The 16969-nt window shown below is 41.3% G+C and overlaps 1 protein-coding gene across 1 annotated transcript in view; it reads right to left on the minus strand.

The window, feature by feature from the left end:
• Window positions 1-2160: 2160 nt before the first annotated feature.
• The window catches only part of MEN1 (menin 1), a 49751-nt gene continuing 34942 nt past the window's right edge, over window positions 2161-16969 (minus strand). The window contains exons 6-10 of the mRNA XM_044270745.1: window positions 11461-11548; window positions 7545-7681; window positions 6463-6568; window positions 6233-6385; window positions 2161-2752 (exon numbers count right to left, since the gene is read on the minus strand). Coding sequence (XP_044126680.1) covers window positions 2393-2752; window positions 6233-6385; window positions 6463-6568; window positions 7545-7681; window positions 11461-11548 — 844 coding nt within the window. The 3' untranslated portion in view covers window positions 2161-2392. The remainder of the gene's footprint in view (window positions 2753-6232; window positions 6386-6462; window positions 6569-7544; window positions 7682-11460; window positions 11549-16969) is intronic.

Here is a 16969-nt window from a genome sequence, read left to right on the forward strand (position 1 = left end):
CACTCTTTCAATTCATATATGGCAGGCATCCTCAAACTGCGGCCCTCCAGCTGTTGCAAAACTACAACTCCCAGCATGCCCGAACAGCCTACAGGTATCAGCCCACAGCAGGGCATTGTGGGAGTTGTAGTTTTACAACAGCTGGAGGGCCGCAGTTTGAGGATGCCTGATATATGGTTTGCGTTTGGGAGCAGTTACCCCTGGGATTCCCTAGTATACTGGGGTGTGAAAGTTGGCAGTTCACATCCTGGAGGAGTAATTGAACAAACCTTATGTATTCTCACACAAAATGCCTCTGGCTTGAAGAGCTCAGAAGAAGAAATTATGAACCACTAAATCTGTGTTAGAGGTATCCCACGATTCTACACGAGTCATATCACTAAGAATGCTGGAAATGAGTGTCCGAGAAGGGGGACTATGTTGTACTTGTGGTGGAGCCATTTAAAATGAAAGCCGTTTTGGTGCTCAGTGTTCCCGATACATTACAAGGCCACAGAATATCAGCAATTACTCCAGATTGCAATGCTCTCAATTTTAAAATGGTCCCTTATCCATAAAAAAGCATTTACAACAACACTTTATTGCCACAACACATCCCTCACCATTCGAGAGATACACAACCTTCAATAGTAGTAGAATTTGTCCAGGAGGTAAATTTTATTATGAGACTGGAGGGGCTTGTAACAGAGGACAATCCAGGTAAAAGTCTTGAACTCTTGCGCTCTTCCAAAACTCATCCAACTTACAGGGATTGATAAAGTAAAAGTCAACCCCTTCCTACGAGCCCAAACCCACTACTCCCTTTATTCCTCTATATTATTTACTTTGTTCATTCTCTTTCTTCACTTTTCTTTAAGGTAATCTGGTTACTTATTTGTCATACACAGAAATACTATATGACTGCTTGATCTGCTCAGGAATGTTACTTATCTTAGTATGTGTGCCTGCTCTGATGGAGAATCCTTCATGTACATTGCTCATTGTTGTACATTATGTTGTGTACAGTTTATTTTTGTGTGTCCTAATATGCAAGTAAAATGGTCAAATTCATATTCAATTTAATATGCCAGGTCTTAAACACATTATTTGTACATGTAAAAATAAAGTACCAAAAAATAACTCTTTTCATTCATCATTTTGTTCCAGTGCTTCAAAAATTTGAGCTACGAAATAAAAATTGTTTAAAATAACTCTGGGTAAAAACACATAAATCACAACAGGACCATTTTAACTGACTTAAATGGTCACTGTACTAATAACTAAACTTTGCATAAATCAGTAGTACAGTTGAATAAGAAACTTTATAAATCTTATCAGATAAAAATGCATGTTTCTCCCTCTAAGGCAGAGTTCACACGGGCGTAACGTTTTGGCTCAGGATGCGTTCAGTGAAACTCGCACTATTTTGCAAGCAAGTTCAGGCAGTTTTGTCTGCGATTGCGTTCAGTTTTTTCCGCGCGGGTGCAATGCGTTTTGATGCGTTTTTCACGCGAGTGATAAAAAAAACCTGAAGGTTTACAAACATCTCTTAGCAACCATCAGTGAAAAACACATCGCACTGCACTTTCTTGCGGATGCAATGCCTTTATTCACGCAGCCCTATTCATTTCTATGGAGCCAGGGCTGCGTGAAAAATGCAGAATATAGAACATGCTGCGATTTTCATGCAACGCAGAACTGATGCGTGAATAACAACGCTCATGTACACAGACCCATTGAAATGAACGGCTCAGGATTCAGTGCAGGTGCAATGCGTTTACCACCCGCGCGGAAATCTCGCCCGTGTGAACTCAGCCTAACAGTTCATCCCTCTCCATACACATCTATGGGCAGTATGTAATCTGATCCTTCAGTGGACCGAGGCTGATTTGTCTCAAGAATGATTTAGCAGAGAATGTTCGTTAAGGAGGTGGAAGCAAAAGCTATTTTTCTCTTATAAGTTACAGTATATTGCAAAGTTTCTTATATTCACCTGTACTATTGACCTATGCAAACTTTGTTGAAAGGTAAGTGGCCATTTGAAGATTAACAGGAGTACTACAAAATACATTTTTGTGAAAGCCATAGTAGCATAAAAATGTGTGACCTTTTATTCCACTCCGCACTTTTAAAAAGTAACAAGAAAAGGCGGCAGGGTTAATAGGGAGGAGTAGGGTCATGTCTATTCAACAAATTTATTGACAGGAGCACAAAGTTTAGTGCAAATCTATGCTTGCCCAAAGGCATATGTTTTAATGTCTCATTAGATTAATACATCTCCGCACTACATCAAACTTACTGTCTGCTTCCTTTTTACTGATCACTCTTCACATATTTGTTTTTCTATGTTAACTACCTACAATGGATAAAAAATACTTTTAGCTAATAAAGGAAAAAGTTTGGGAAGAATTTGTTAAACAGATTTGCGCTGCCACTTAAGATATCCTAGGTTATAGTCTCTTGCCCCAGGTCCTCTTGCCCTCTTTGGCTGCACCTGTGATTGAGCAGTGAGTTGCAGCTTTATAGCGCTAGAGTTCACCTTTGCAGCCACTAAAAGTTCTTTCATGCCTTTCATTTTCTGGCTCTGGAAACTGAGAGTGAGTTCCGGTGTTCCCTCTGTATCCTTTTCTTTTTGTTCTGGGTTTGGACGTTGAAGAGGCAGAACAGGTTCCCCTGGCCGAGACTCCCTGCGAACAGCCCTTCTTCTGTTATCATCCGTGTCATCTTCTTCATTTGCGGAGTCAGAGTTCACTAGTGTCACCTGCTGCCTTACCTGAAATAAGAAAAGGAAAGAACTTTAGTTGACTCTAAACCTAACTATACCCAACAGTGTCAGGCAGCTGCTGCCAAGGCCATTAAGATTATGGAGTGCATCAAAAGGGGAATAGATGCACGTGATGAACATAGGAGCATATTTATTAAGACCTGCTTTTAGAAACCAGTCCTAATAAAGCCCTAAACTGGTGGTGGATCCACCAGAGTTATGAAGAGGCACCGGCCTCTTCATAACTTCGGCGGATCCTCCGCCATTTTAAAATTTAAGACACCTTCTGAGCTGTCTAAGGCTACTTTCACATTAGCGTTCGGGGCCCCGCTTGTGAGTTCCGTTTGAAGGCTCTCACAAGCGGCCCCGAACGGATCCGTACAGCCCTAAAGCATTCTGAGTGGTTGCGGATCCGCTCAGAATGCATCAGTCTGGCACAGTCTGTCCTCCGCTCCGCTCAGCAGACGGACACCCGAACGCTGCTTGGAGCGTTCGGGTGTCCGCCTGGCCGTGGAGGCAAACGGATCCGTCCAGAGTTACAATGGAAGTAAATGGGGACGGATCCGTTCGAAGGTGACACAATATGGTGCATTTTTCAAACGGATCCGCCCCCCATTGACTTTCAATGTAAAGTCTGGACGGATCCGTCTGAATACAAATTGTACTTAGACTTTTTTAGCAAAAATATAATGCAGACGGTTCCGTCTGAACGGATACCATAGTTTGCATTATAGGAGCGGATCCGTCTGTACAAATACCAGGCGGATCTGCTCCGAACGCAAGTGTGAAAGTAGCCTTACATTTAGACCCTTTCTACACCTAAAACAGGTGTTTTAAAACATGTACCCCAAAAACCATCAATAAAAGCTGTGACCTGTCCCACAAAACACACCATCATAAAGCTGCACTGGTGAAAAAATATATGGCTCCTTCTTCCTGCTTAGACTGATCAGAATTCAGCTTAAACTGAATCTGTCACCAGAATAAGTCACTCTTGAATCATGTACAGTGCCTTCCTTGTAGGGCTGGCTCAGCTGAATGCAACGATACCTTTCACCTAGCAATCTATTTTTCATTCTGGAAAAAGGTACTTTTAAGCAACTTTTGCAGCAACAGATTCACATCTAAAATTAGTCTTGAGGGATAAATCACAGCTTACTTAGTTATCAGGTTACACGCTACCCATAGAAGTCTATGGAGAGGGGCGGATTGGGCATTGTAGCAGCTTCAGGTAAGTTTTCTGTTACCACAGTGCTAGATTCACAGCTACACCGCTCAGAACTGCTATATCAGGGATCAGCAACCTTCAGCCACTGTGAAACTACAACTCCCAGCATACAAACATGCTCAGCTGTTCGTATTTTTGTTTTCCCACTAGCATTTTCTTTGTGACGTTTTCCCATTTACAGAGGTGATGTCAAGACATAAAAAAAATAAACTCAAAGCCACAGCAGGCTGCGTTTTTTAAAAGAAGTCAGAAAGAAAAAATACTGCCTAATTAACAAAAACGCTTGTGTGACGAATACTGCATATCACCCACAAACCTTCAGTCTACATCTAGAGCTGGCATTTTTGCCGCTAAATATGTTCCAAACACAGCAGGTGCAAGAAACGCCACTAACAATGCAAAAGTGTAGAAAAATCTAACCCGCCTCTAAGGCAATCAGTTGCTGCTCTAAGGGCTCATGCACACGACCGCAAAAAACACGGAAGACTTGTGTGCATTCTGTGTTTTGTGGAACGGAACAGCTAGCCCCTAATAGAACAGTCCTGTCCTTGTCTATAATGTGGACAATAGGACATATTCTAGTTTTTTTTGTGGAATGGACATGCAGGAAAATCCATTCTGTGCCAATATGCAAATGACAGTTATATACGGTACTAGAAGGTTTGTATGTACGGTAGGGCATCTTCACTGCATTGACAATAGCTCGCTGACATGTACCTCCCAGCGGCTGGATAGTTACCCACCATGCTGGGGATACAGCAGAACCACTTACTGACAGCTCTGGCCACGCTGATCAGTGAGAAGTAGCAGGGAGAGAACTATATACTTAGGGTATAGATATTAATTTATTGTCCACCAAGTGAGGGAGCAGTGAAGGCAGCAGCCCAGCCCGTCTTCCCAGTCAGCACTGCACTGCACTGTATTAAGATGACAGACATGCCATGCATTTAAGAGAGCACTGGATGTACAATTTCTCTAAATAAACTACATTAGAAAAATGTTCCCCATCTCTGTTCCAACACTTAAGCAAAAAAAAAGAAGATGCGCCAATTAACCGGTCAATACCAAAAACACCTGACAATTTTTTTTCATCCTTGCATTGCAAGAGCCGTAGGTTTTTTATTTCCATTCAGCTGTATGAGAGCTTGTTTTCTGTGGGACAAGTTAGGGTACATATAGTTTATTTGATTAGTTTTTATTAACATTTTTAGGGGAAAGGGATGCAAAGACAGCAATTCTGTAATTTTTTCATTTTATTGGGTTTTGTTTTTATGGTATATAAATTACATTAATTTTGTCCTGTACATTTATATAGTTTTTATGCTTTACTCTTTTTGCGCAATAACATTCAATATAGCTGTATGAAGGCTTATTATTGGAGGAGGAGTTGACATTTTTTATTGGCACCATTTTAATCACTTAATTGCAAAATTAAAACTTGCATTGTTTTTTTTTTAAAGTTTTTACCGTTCACCATGCAAGTTAAAAAACGTGAAGTTAGGCTCACTGCTGCCATAACAACCCTATGATCTATCGAGTGACACTGGGAGTTCATCCCTCTGCGTAGCCACTTAAAAGGTCAAAATGGCAGTTGCAGCCATAGCAGATCTGCGAAAGAACAATCCTGCCCCTAGTCTCGAGTGTGCACCTGCGAGGTCACCATTATGAAAATGTACTTCACAGTGCGGGAACTAGCATCCAACCATGAGGTGCATACGTGGCATAGGTTGGGAAGGGATTAACTACTGCTGAACCGCTGTATAGGCCACGTGTATATCTGGTGTCATTTTGAGTCATCAATTTTATGCTGAACTCACTGAGGAAAGTAGTGACAGATGTGCTGATTTCAGCGGAGAGCTAAAAGTAAGTGGTTGCAGAGAACCAGCATCATAATCATTGCAGCAGAGGCCTTGAAAAGAGTCAAATCTACCTGAGAAGAGTCATGGTTATTCATGATCTCCTGCTCTCCCTGTCCACCTGCTGATGATTGGCAGTTCTCTAGGGAGAAAAGTAAGGAGAAGACTGTCAATTATCAGTAGATGGGTGAGAGGAGCAGGAGATTTGACTCTTCCAGGCCTGGGCTGCGATGATTATGATCCTGGACACCAGTAACCTCTTACTTTTAGCTCATGAGTGACACACCGCTGACACCAGCATTTCTGTCACTATTTTATGCTGCTCTGAGTGAGGGCAGCATGAAGCGGATATACTGGTTCCCTTTTAGGTGTGTTGTATACAGATCACAATTCAATGGTGTTTACCTGTGAATCAAATCTGCCAAGTGATTGGACAAGGAAAGTTGCCCACCCCACATGTAGTACGGGTGTGGGGCTGTCTTCTTCCCATTTACATATTCCATCATAAAAACGCAGGAGATTTGCAAAACATAAAGGATCCTGAAGTGCAGATCCAGCCTAAGTAGAAAACAAAAGAAAGTCAGAAATACTATAGGTGGGTCACAGGGCATCATCTAACCATACTAGTCACTTACTGGATTGTCCGACAGGGCTTCCTCCTTTAATATGTTTGGTAACAAATCATTAGCAATATCAAAGAGATCTTTGTAAATCTCTTCATCTTCACGGCAATAGTTATATCTAAAAACAAACCAAAAATAATTCAATGTAACAGCCAAGTGGAAAGCCTTAGACACATAGCAGAGCCATGTGCTGAAGACTGTATCATGGTACATGAATGCCACTTCAGAGACGTAGGCACTATGTATGTCAAAACACAGAGCCTTATTACAGTGCTATTCTACTCTAGGAGTAAAGCCCCATAATACAGCATGCAATGAAACATGTCACAGATTGTACTTAGCGACAACATGTTAAAGGGAACCTGTCATCAACTTTATGCTGACCTCACTGAGGATAGCACAAAGTAGTGATAGAAATGCAGATTTCGGTGGCGTGTCACTCATGAGCTAATAGCAAGTGGTTGCTAAGAACTAACATCACAATCATTGCAGACTAGGCCCGGAAGAGAGTCATGGCCACCTGAGAAGAGTCATGGTTATTCCTAATCTCCTGCTCTCCCGCCCATCTGCTGATTGTGAGTTCTCTCCTAGAGAGAAAAGGGAGAAAACTCGGTAGAAGGAGGTCAGTCATCAGCAGGTGGGCAGGAGAGCAGGAACTTATGAAATCCATTACTCTTCTCAGGTGGCCGTGACTGTTTACCAGGCCCAGTCTGCAATGATTGTGATGTTGGTTCTCAGCAACCACTTACTTTTAGCTTTCAAAACAGAAATCAACTGACCTGTCTCTACTTTATGCGGCCTTTAGTTTGGGCAGCATAAAGTTGATGACAGGTTCCCTTTAAGCTTCAAATGGGTTGTCCCATCGGAACATTTAGGGCATATCTGGCTTGGTGATTTTCTGATGTTCCATAAGTGAATGCAGAGAGCCGCACATGTGCAGCATCCGGTCCATATAATGGTCTTGATCGAAATGGTATGAAAGTCAAAATGGGACAACCCTTTTCATGTTGGGTTAGGAATTATCAGTATCACTAACAAAAAAAGGGAAGATACTATCCGACTGAAAAACAGAAATAACCAATAAGGATACTCACTCTTGAACAACAGCAGCCGTCTCAGCCCAAGCCTTTAAAGCGTCTCCCACATTCTTGTTCCGGCAGTGATAAGCAGCTAAGTAAATATGAGGATACAAATGCTGATTTTCATAATGTACACGAGAAGAGTGTATAGCCTGGGAAAATGGAGAAAATACATTGCAGATTCAGATTCAAACTTACTGTAACAAAAATACATTTTGCACTGGTCAACGCATACCAGCATTGGGTCTTCATGACCAGAGCCAAGTTTCTTCTTTTGGAATGATTAATTATGAAGGTCTTTATTTCTTTTTAATTCTAAATGCCCTCTGAAATATTTTTTTTTATTCTATTATATAAAATTGAGGGTGAATGTCTTAGGCTGGGTCCACACTGCATTAAAGCACTGAACTGGGCGTTCCGTTAAGGGTATATGGTGGAATACCCAAAATCAGTACTCAAATATATACAGAGACAAGTACATTTTATTTATTTACTTCAATGGGTCAAACACAGATCAAAGTATTCATCTATGGACTCGGTTTGTCCTGCTTTCCATTTGTTTCTGGCTTTTTGCTGGATAGAACAGCAGACAAAGACTGGCTTTAGTATTGGGCTAATCACAGGGTGAAACCCACCCTTATTTAGGGAAAACCGGTCAGCAACAAGAAAAAAATACTTTGATGTAAAGGTAGTTTGTTTAATATATAATATCTACCTGCAAAACTGTGCATTTGTTCTCCCATGCACAGTGATGTTGCCCGTGTATACTGGGTAATGTATGGAATGCCTTTTTAATGCTTTTAGTCATCTACTGTAAGTGATTCCGAGATTGTTTTTAGCAACATGTTGAACTATGGTAGTGTTAGGCTCATGCACACGACCGTATGTATTTTGTGGTCCGCAAAAAATACGGATGACATCCATGTGCATTCTGTATTTTGCAAAACGGAACAGCTGGCCCCTAATAGAACAGTACTATCCTTGTCCGTAATGCGGACAATAATAGGACATGTTCTATTTTTTTGCGGAACGGAAATACAGACATACGGAAACAAAATGCACATGGAGTGCCTTCTGTTTTTTTTCCGGACCCGCTGAAAGGAATGATTCTGCATATGGTCTGCAAATAAAATGTAACGAAAAGAAAATACGTTTGTGTGCATGAGGCCTTAAATTCAGTATCAATACAGTATATCCTGTGTTTGTGAAAAACGCAAAAATTATTGACAATATGAACTAAATCAGCCATATCCAAAATCTTAAATCGAGATTTGCACGATCAAACCACATAAGAGTAACACCATCTGTGATATGTCTTTTATGAAGGCATCGTTGTTCAGACTGTTTTACTGAATGATACAAAGAATGAATGATTCAAAATGTATCGTTTGGCAGGTAGTTTTCATATTTTTTTTTTAAAACAACCAACTCCGTTCTGCAGCGACTTTGAAGGACCTTTATATTAGCTTCCACCCATTTAAAAAAATAAAAGCCTCGCATTTTAAAGTTTGTTTACCCTTTAGGCGTTTTACGGGAATCAAAGTTAAATGGAGGCAAAACATTTCACCCCGTTTCCAGATATTTAATTTTAATCCTGCTCGACTCGACTGTTTTGTGGCCATTGCTAAAGGTTTGCAGAGGCCTTGAAGAACATAAGAAACCACCCTTTCCCCCAACAGACCCCAATTTGGAAACTACACCCCCTAAAGGTATTAGACTTGGGGTACTTTCACACTTGTGTTAAAGTTTTCTGGTATTGAGTTCCATCCTAGGGGCTCAATACCGGAAAAAAAAACTGATCAGTTTTGTCCTAATGCATTCTGCATTAGGATATGGAGAGCAATCCGATCAGTATGTATCAGGATGTCTTTCTTCAGTTCAGTAAGCCTTACAGTATTTCTCCGTCCAAAATTTCGGAACGCTTGCCGGAATGCCAGATCCGGCATTATTTTCCATTGAAATGCATTAATGCTGGATCCGGCACCAAGTGTTCCGGCAAAAATGATCCGGTCTTCCGGTCTGCGCATGCGCAGACCTTTAAAAATGCTAAAAATTAAAATACCGGATCAGTTTTTCCGGATGACACGGGAGAGACTGCTCTGGTGTTTCAATGCATTTGTTACATGGATCCATCTACAAATGCTATTCGTTTGCACACGGATTTCCGGATCCGGCAGGCAGTTCTGGCGACGGATCCTCACAACGCAAGGGTGAAAGTACCCTTGGGGGAGTAGTGAGCATTCTGACTCAACAGGAAGAAGTATTTAGCATTGGTTAGTGAAGTTTTAGCACCATTTATTTTCCGTTTCACAATAGCAATAACCCATATGTGGTTGTAAACTGCTCAGGTACCTGTACAATATAAAAAACCCATAAAATGACTCCATTTTGGGGTAAGACCGCTGTGTTGTATTCTCCATTTCCCTTCTTGCTGTTGATATTGCAGTGGTGAGCAGTTGTAATTACAGCTCCTGTCCCCATTCACTTCAATGGGACGGTTGTCCAGTTCACTGGAATAAGCTGGAGATGTCCCATTGAAGTGGATGGGACGGCGGAGCTGTAATTACACCTACTTTCTGCTGCGATGGCGAGCAGATAAACAGAGAACACGGCACCTGCAATCTCTTCAAACAGTCGGCCCCTGCCAATCTGATATCCTGAGAATATTTCATCAATATAGCAAAAGTGGAGAACCTGTAAGTAACAAACTGGGTTGCGTCTTTAAGTGGTTAAAGCCAACTAAGGGTAAAAAATCCAGATTTACTTTGCCATACCACGAGGCATTTATCAAGGGGCTTAGAGGATGTTCTGACAGCACAGTTTATAGAGGTTAGCTCACAGCAGACTGTACAAAGTGAAAACTGCAATTTACCTCAATGTTTCCTACTTTTTTTTGTTTGTTTGCAGTGAACATTAAGACGTATTCTGCAAAAACATGAAGTAAATGTTGCTTAAATGGCACAAAAGCAGATAAGGCCAAGGTAGAACAGACCAACTGTGGCCAGGGTACAGTACAGGAGCCAGGAGGACATAAAGAAGCAGTTCAACAGTATACAGGGACATACATTATATATAACTGTCCCTATGTACTGTAGAACTAGCTTCTATTCTGACTGCCCAGGTCTTCTTTATATCTCCGGGGCTAGCTAGTTCGTGAGCGCGCTGGGGATATAGCGCACAGATACACGGTCAGCGCTCACCACTAACCGTGTAGATGTCAGGGGAGAAGCGGTTTTATAGTAAATGAGGTCTGTGGAAGGGAGGCAATGAGGCTAAAGGCAGCTCGCTCTGCACCAAAATCACCTAATAAATGATATTAGGGTACTTTCACACTTGCGGCAGGACGGATCCGACAGGCTGCTCACCATGTCGGATCCGTCCTGCGGCTATTTCGCCGTGCCCGCGGACCGCCGCTCCGTCCCCATTGACTATAATGGGGACGGGGGCGGAGCTCCGGCGCAGCACGGCGGTGCACGGAGAAAGGCCGCCGGACTAAAATTACTGCATGTCAGGCTTTTTAGTCCGGCGGCTTTCTCCGTGCACCGCCGTGCTGCGCCGGAGCTCCGCCCCCGTCCCCATTATAGTCAATGGGGACGGAGCGGCGGTCCGCGGGCACGGCGAAATAGCCGCAGGACGGATCCGACATGGTGAACAGCATGTCGGATCCGTCCTGCCGCAAGTGTGAAACTAGCCTTACAAAAAAAGTCCTAATCACTTCCTCTGCAAAGTAATAAAGTTGAAATGACAGTTACGCTTTTAAATATAGAAATTTTGGGGGGTCTCAGCACTCAGACCCTACACTAAACCTATAAATAAGTGACTCTACAAACCTTTTAGCTCACTAATATAGTTAAAAGGATTCATTTTATCATTTTTGTCAAACTGAAATATGAAGAAAAGAGGGAAAAAAAACACCAGAATGAACAGTCACCTTGTGATAGAGTTCAAGAGGCTTTGGACGTCCAGAGGTTGAAGCTTGTTCTTCAAGGTCTGCCAAATTACCCAAGGCCATTGGGTACCTAAGGGCACAGATGGTCATTAGACAGAGTATTTTTTCATGTAAGTTAACATGTAATTGGAAAGACTCCTTGCTGCTGTACAATTTATAATTCTCCTACAGTAATCAGTGAGAATCTTCTAGAAGCCAGCTCAATACTTTTTTTTCTGTCAGATTTTCGTGTCTGTCAAAGGACATGCATAGCTCAGTTTACTGCGTCCATATGACAAATTGTACCTTTTTTTTTTTTTTTTTTTTAAAGAAAATCTGCGTTGGAGTCTAACTCTCTCTCATGCAGGCAGCAGGGGTTTGTCTGCTGTAAGCTCCACTCGACCTCTTACTATATAGTGGGCCAACAATGAGGTTCCCCCACCTAGCAATATGGCATCCCCGTTTGTGAAGAGACCACCTACTTAAAAGCAGATGTTTAAAGTTGACCATCCTGCTTTGTGTGCAGTATGGTACAGATGTGGAAAAAGCTGAACTAGGTATATAACGTTTTGCAATAAAAGATTCAGTTTAACATTTTACTTTTTATTGAATTCAGACCCATCCTGCACCACATCATAAATATAGCCATCTACAACGTATTCTATATTTGGGTATCACTGCAGTCCAAACCACTGTAAATATAATACATATTTATATTGCAATGATTAGAACATTTATTTTAATAAAAATCTGCAGTTTTATCCCCTCCTGCATTCCCAGCAGCTGCGAGACGGGGTTGATCACGGCATCTAAAGGGTGAAAAAGACAAGCATCCTCATACGGCGATTGGGGATGCCAGTCATTAAAGAAGTTGTCTCATCTCAGACAATGGGGTCATATCTCTAGGATATGACCCCATTTTCTTACAGGTGCGGGTCCCATGTCGGTAATGGAGCCCGGCAAGGTGGTGTGGCTGGTGGACTTCGGGATGGCCACCACCAATCGCTCTCCCCATAGAAGTGAATGGAAGTGCACCACGCATGATCGGCCACCGCTCCCATTCACTTCTATGGCCTCAACGGAAATAGCCAAGCCAGCGCTCGGCTATTTTTGTCAGCCCAAAAGGAAATGAACGGAGGGCAGCTACGCATGCGCAGTGCGTTTTCCACCACTTTCGGGGCCCCGGGGCCCACACCTATAAGACAATAGGGGCATATCCTAGCGATATGCCCCCAACATCTGTGATGAGACAAACCCTTTAATTCTAATAGGCTGGGTCTCCCTGAAGAGACCCAGTGTTTTTTCAAGCTGCATTTCCTATGTTGGCCAGCAGGTAGCAGGCCAACATAGAAGATCAGCTATCCATGTATTTACTCCCTATGGGAGTATAGTAATATTCTATTTAAAAAAAAAAAAAAGTTGGGGACATTTTAGCCTCCTAGAGGGGCTACAAAAAAAAAAAAAACATTTAAAAATAACCCCTTTTCCTTATAATAAAAAGTGTAAACCTCGTGGGCATCACTGCGTCTGAAAACACCCGTACTATTAAAAATATAAATATATATTTTTCCAATATGGCAAATCTCACTGTATCTTGCTCCCATCTGTACCTGTCAGATCAGTTCCCCATAAATAATAGAGATGCCACTTGTGGGACAGTCATCAAAGCCTAGCCATTTATCGTTGGTAAGTTTGTTGTATGATCAATAATGCAACTAAGCAAATTGTGTTCATTGATATAAGACTGTATCTGTGAATATTGAAGCCAGTTTCTCTAGGAGTAAATATCCCCCCCCAATAAAGTATTGAATGGTTTCATTTGATGTCCTATCATATCTTGCAGGGATGATATTCCCACTTGTTTCCAGAGCTGAGAACTTAGTTCCCGTATTAATCCACCATTCTTTATGGTTCTAATCATAACAGAGTTTGTTATTGCAGACATAGGAATCAATTGATTTTTTTCATCATTCTCAGGGTTGATCTTGGGAATCGTAGCGGGATACATCTAAGCGTATATAATATGATCGGTAACACCATCATCTTCGTGGCATTAACTCTACCTTTCCACGATAGATGAAGCATTTTAAATAATTTTAATTTGTTTCAATAACATCCCTGTGCCCTTCTAACAGTTAACCCAACCCGTTCTGTTAATTAGATACCCGAGTAGTCAAAACCATTTTTGACTCTCATATAGAAAACTCCCCCTATTTTATTTGATAGTATTCTGTTATTTTTGACTAGTAATAATTTAGATTTGCCTGCGGTTACCTTATCGTACGATACCTGAAAATATTCATAAAGAGTCTGTTTGGGTTGCTACATGGCATTACGATACCGTCTTCGTATATAGTTATTTTTGTACTATGGCTCCCACACCTAAAGACCATGAATTTTCTCATTGGATTTAATTAAGAAAGCCAATGGATCTGAGACTAAATTAAATAACAATGATGATAATGGACACCCTTAACCCTTTGAGGACCGACCAAGGGAAGTATTTGTCCCATGTTTTTAATTGCCTGCATCATCTGATTAAGAACTTAAAATACTTTCTTTTTTTTGGGTTTGAGTCAAAATATTAGTTCTGATCAACAAATGGATCTAGCTTTATTTATTGTTCAAATACATTCTTAAAAAGGGGAAAAAAATATATATTTTTATATTGATGACGGTAATCTTATGGTCTTCAAAGGGTTAACGGATGCCATTTGTCAATTCAAATTCCGATGAACTAAATCCATTGTTCCACAGACGGGCATTAGACTGTTGATTATAGGATGTCACGCATCTAAAAACAGCTCCTCAAAGCCCATCTTATTAAGAGTGGTCATCAGGAACCCCCCAAGACAAGAATGCACTGGGGGAGCCCGAGGACCACGCTAATTGTACCAGATTAAACATTCTGCATGTGGCATCCTAGGTCTCTTTTCCTACAGCCAATGTGACATTTCCAGCGTGTCCTCAAGACTACTACTTCCAGAATATTGGGAGAGAAACTAATGTTCTCCCATATAACCAGTTTACTAGGTAGTCCAAGGCTCATCTAAATACCACTACACACCTCCCTCCCACCAAAATTGCTTCTGCTATGATTTTTTTTTTTATTTTTTTTATTTTTATTTAAGACATGTAGCTTACTCTCTTTCACCAAAGATTGAAAAACAAAGGCCAATATTTGGTGGAGCTGTGGCAGGCCAAGAACAGAAATGGGAGCTTAATACTTGTTGGGAAGAAGAGTCCAGAAAACCCATCTCCACAGTGAAGACAAGCTCAGAGGAGCAAGGCCTCATGACCAAGATGCAACAGGCCAAGCCGAAGTCTCATGCAGGGGCGGTTGTTGCATTCAGAGGCAGCTGCACACTCGATCACTCACTTGTGCCTGCTTACTGGCATCTATATTACAGACTTTTGGTCTCTTCAGTTCAGGTGATTTTGTGACAATGTATGTATTTTTAACAAAATGTTACATTTTAAATGTTTTGATGCTAAAGAAAGCCAAGAGCTTAAAGGGACACTGACAGGCCCAATTAGCATATTGAGTTATATATATCACAGTACAGGTCATATAAAGTGTATTAGAATCATGTAAGTATCCCCCCTGCCCACCTTATAAATACGGAAATATAAAGTTTTATAACCTGCTCGTCCGGTCTCCAATCTGCCCAAGGGGCGGCGTTTCATCTGAAAATGCGCCCAGCCAGCCGCTTCCAACTGCCGTTCTGAAGCCCCGCCCAGCTCATCAATATTCACGTGGCTGGGCGGCGGCTACAACTCTCCAGGTCACGATCCTGCGCATGGGCAATCGAATCCTCCTGGCATCGTTCGTGTGTAATCTTCTGCGCCCCGCCGTGGTTAGATCGCGCCTGCGTACACACCCTGCCTGCGTCCCCGAGCCTCTGCCTTTTCATCATTTTCAGATGAAATGCCGCCCCTTGGGCAGATTGGAGACCGGACAAGCAGGTTATAAAACTTTATATTTCCGTATTTATAAGATTGGGCAGGGGGGATACTTACATGATTCTAATACACTTTATATGACCTGTACTGTGATATATATAACTCAATATGCTAATTGGGCCTGTCAGTGTCCCTTTAAAGTGCTGGATAGCATTTTCAAAATCTGCCAGTGTCTACATTCAGAAGTATATGGGTATGAGGTATAATTTATAACACAGCTGTAGAACTTATTTTAATTGTATAATTCAGTGTGAAAACTGTCCCAAGACTTAATGGGTTTTCCAAGACACAAATGTTTTAACATGGCAAATACTTAAACATAAGCTGAACTGTAAAACAAATACAAAAAGAATGGTGGCTTACTCACTGATCCACTTTTGGAAAGGTGCACTGCCCCACAGCACTCCCTATTGCTGATGAAGTGAAAAAGGGATTAATTTGGGTTTGGGCATCACTCAATATCAGGCACACATATAGCCAAGTTGTATTATATCAGAATAAATGTATAGTGTATATCACACACTTAATACATACAACATGTTGCATAAAAATCAATATACATTAAAAAACAATTACATTAAAAATGACAATGATATATGTATAAAAAACCCTTATGTGGGATCTAAAAACGATTGCACTGAGTCAATTGCGCCAAGAGGGCTGTTTCTCTGTGATTTTTGTAAATTATCCCAAAGTATGTGGCTCTGAGGGACAAAGTCTATTGCAGATATAAAGGTTTAGGCGTCAGTCATATAAAGATACATATACAAAAGGTACTCGTATAGCGGGTACTTTACCACTCCTGCGTCTTTTACTCTCGTTGGTCCGCTTATGCACCGGAGCTTTTTGATGTATTGCTCTATTGTGAGCTGCAAGGACCTGTGAGTAGGATTTCCCAAGCTCTTGGATGTTCGTTGCAGCAGTATAGCTTTGTTTCACCGCTGTGACCTTCCAGGACCTGTGTGGCGTCCCACGTGGTTTACTGGGCGGTCTTATAACTTGTAATTCCAAGCGGGAATTTCAAATTCCTTTAGATGCAGGTGGTTTACTTTATAGTTGCTTTAATTCCAAACGAGGAAGTATACAATCGTAAGCGCTTCTTTCTTTGTGGTCCCTCACTGTCAATACTATACGCGTTTCGGGGTAAAGAGACCCCCTTCTTCAGTGGTGTGAACAGTGTTGACCAAATGTCCTTTTTATACATTGTCCTTAATTGGAGCATTGCATGTTGGGACAGTGAGGGATTCAAAAGACATGGATGTGGATTTCAATTTTCTTTATAGGATATATAATATGGATGGGTATTCCTATTAATTGATCATTTTGGACCAACTGGGACTCAGTGCCTTATACGGATTATAGAAGCAGCGATAAACGCATATGCGATTTTTCCATAAAAATTCATATTGCTGTCTATAATATCCATATATGATACAATTCATATAAATAAAGTATAAAAACATAAATAAAGTATAAAAACCATGTATAATTAAATCAATATGTATCCCAAATGTGGGTAAACCCAAAAATAGACCAAAAACTTGAAGAA

Source organism: Bufo gargarizans, chromosome 10 (genome assembly GCF_014858855.1).
Source record: "Bufo gargarizans isolate SCDJY-AF-19 chromosome 10, ASM1485885v1, whole genome shotgun sequence".
Lineage (NCBI taxonomy): Eukaryota > Metazoa > Chordata > Amphibia > Anura > Bufonidae > Bufo > Bufo gargarizans.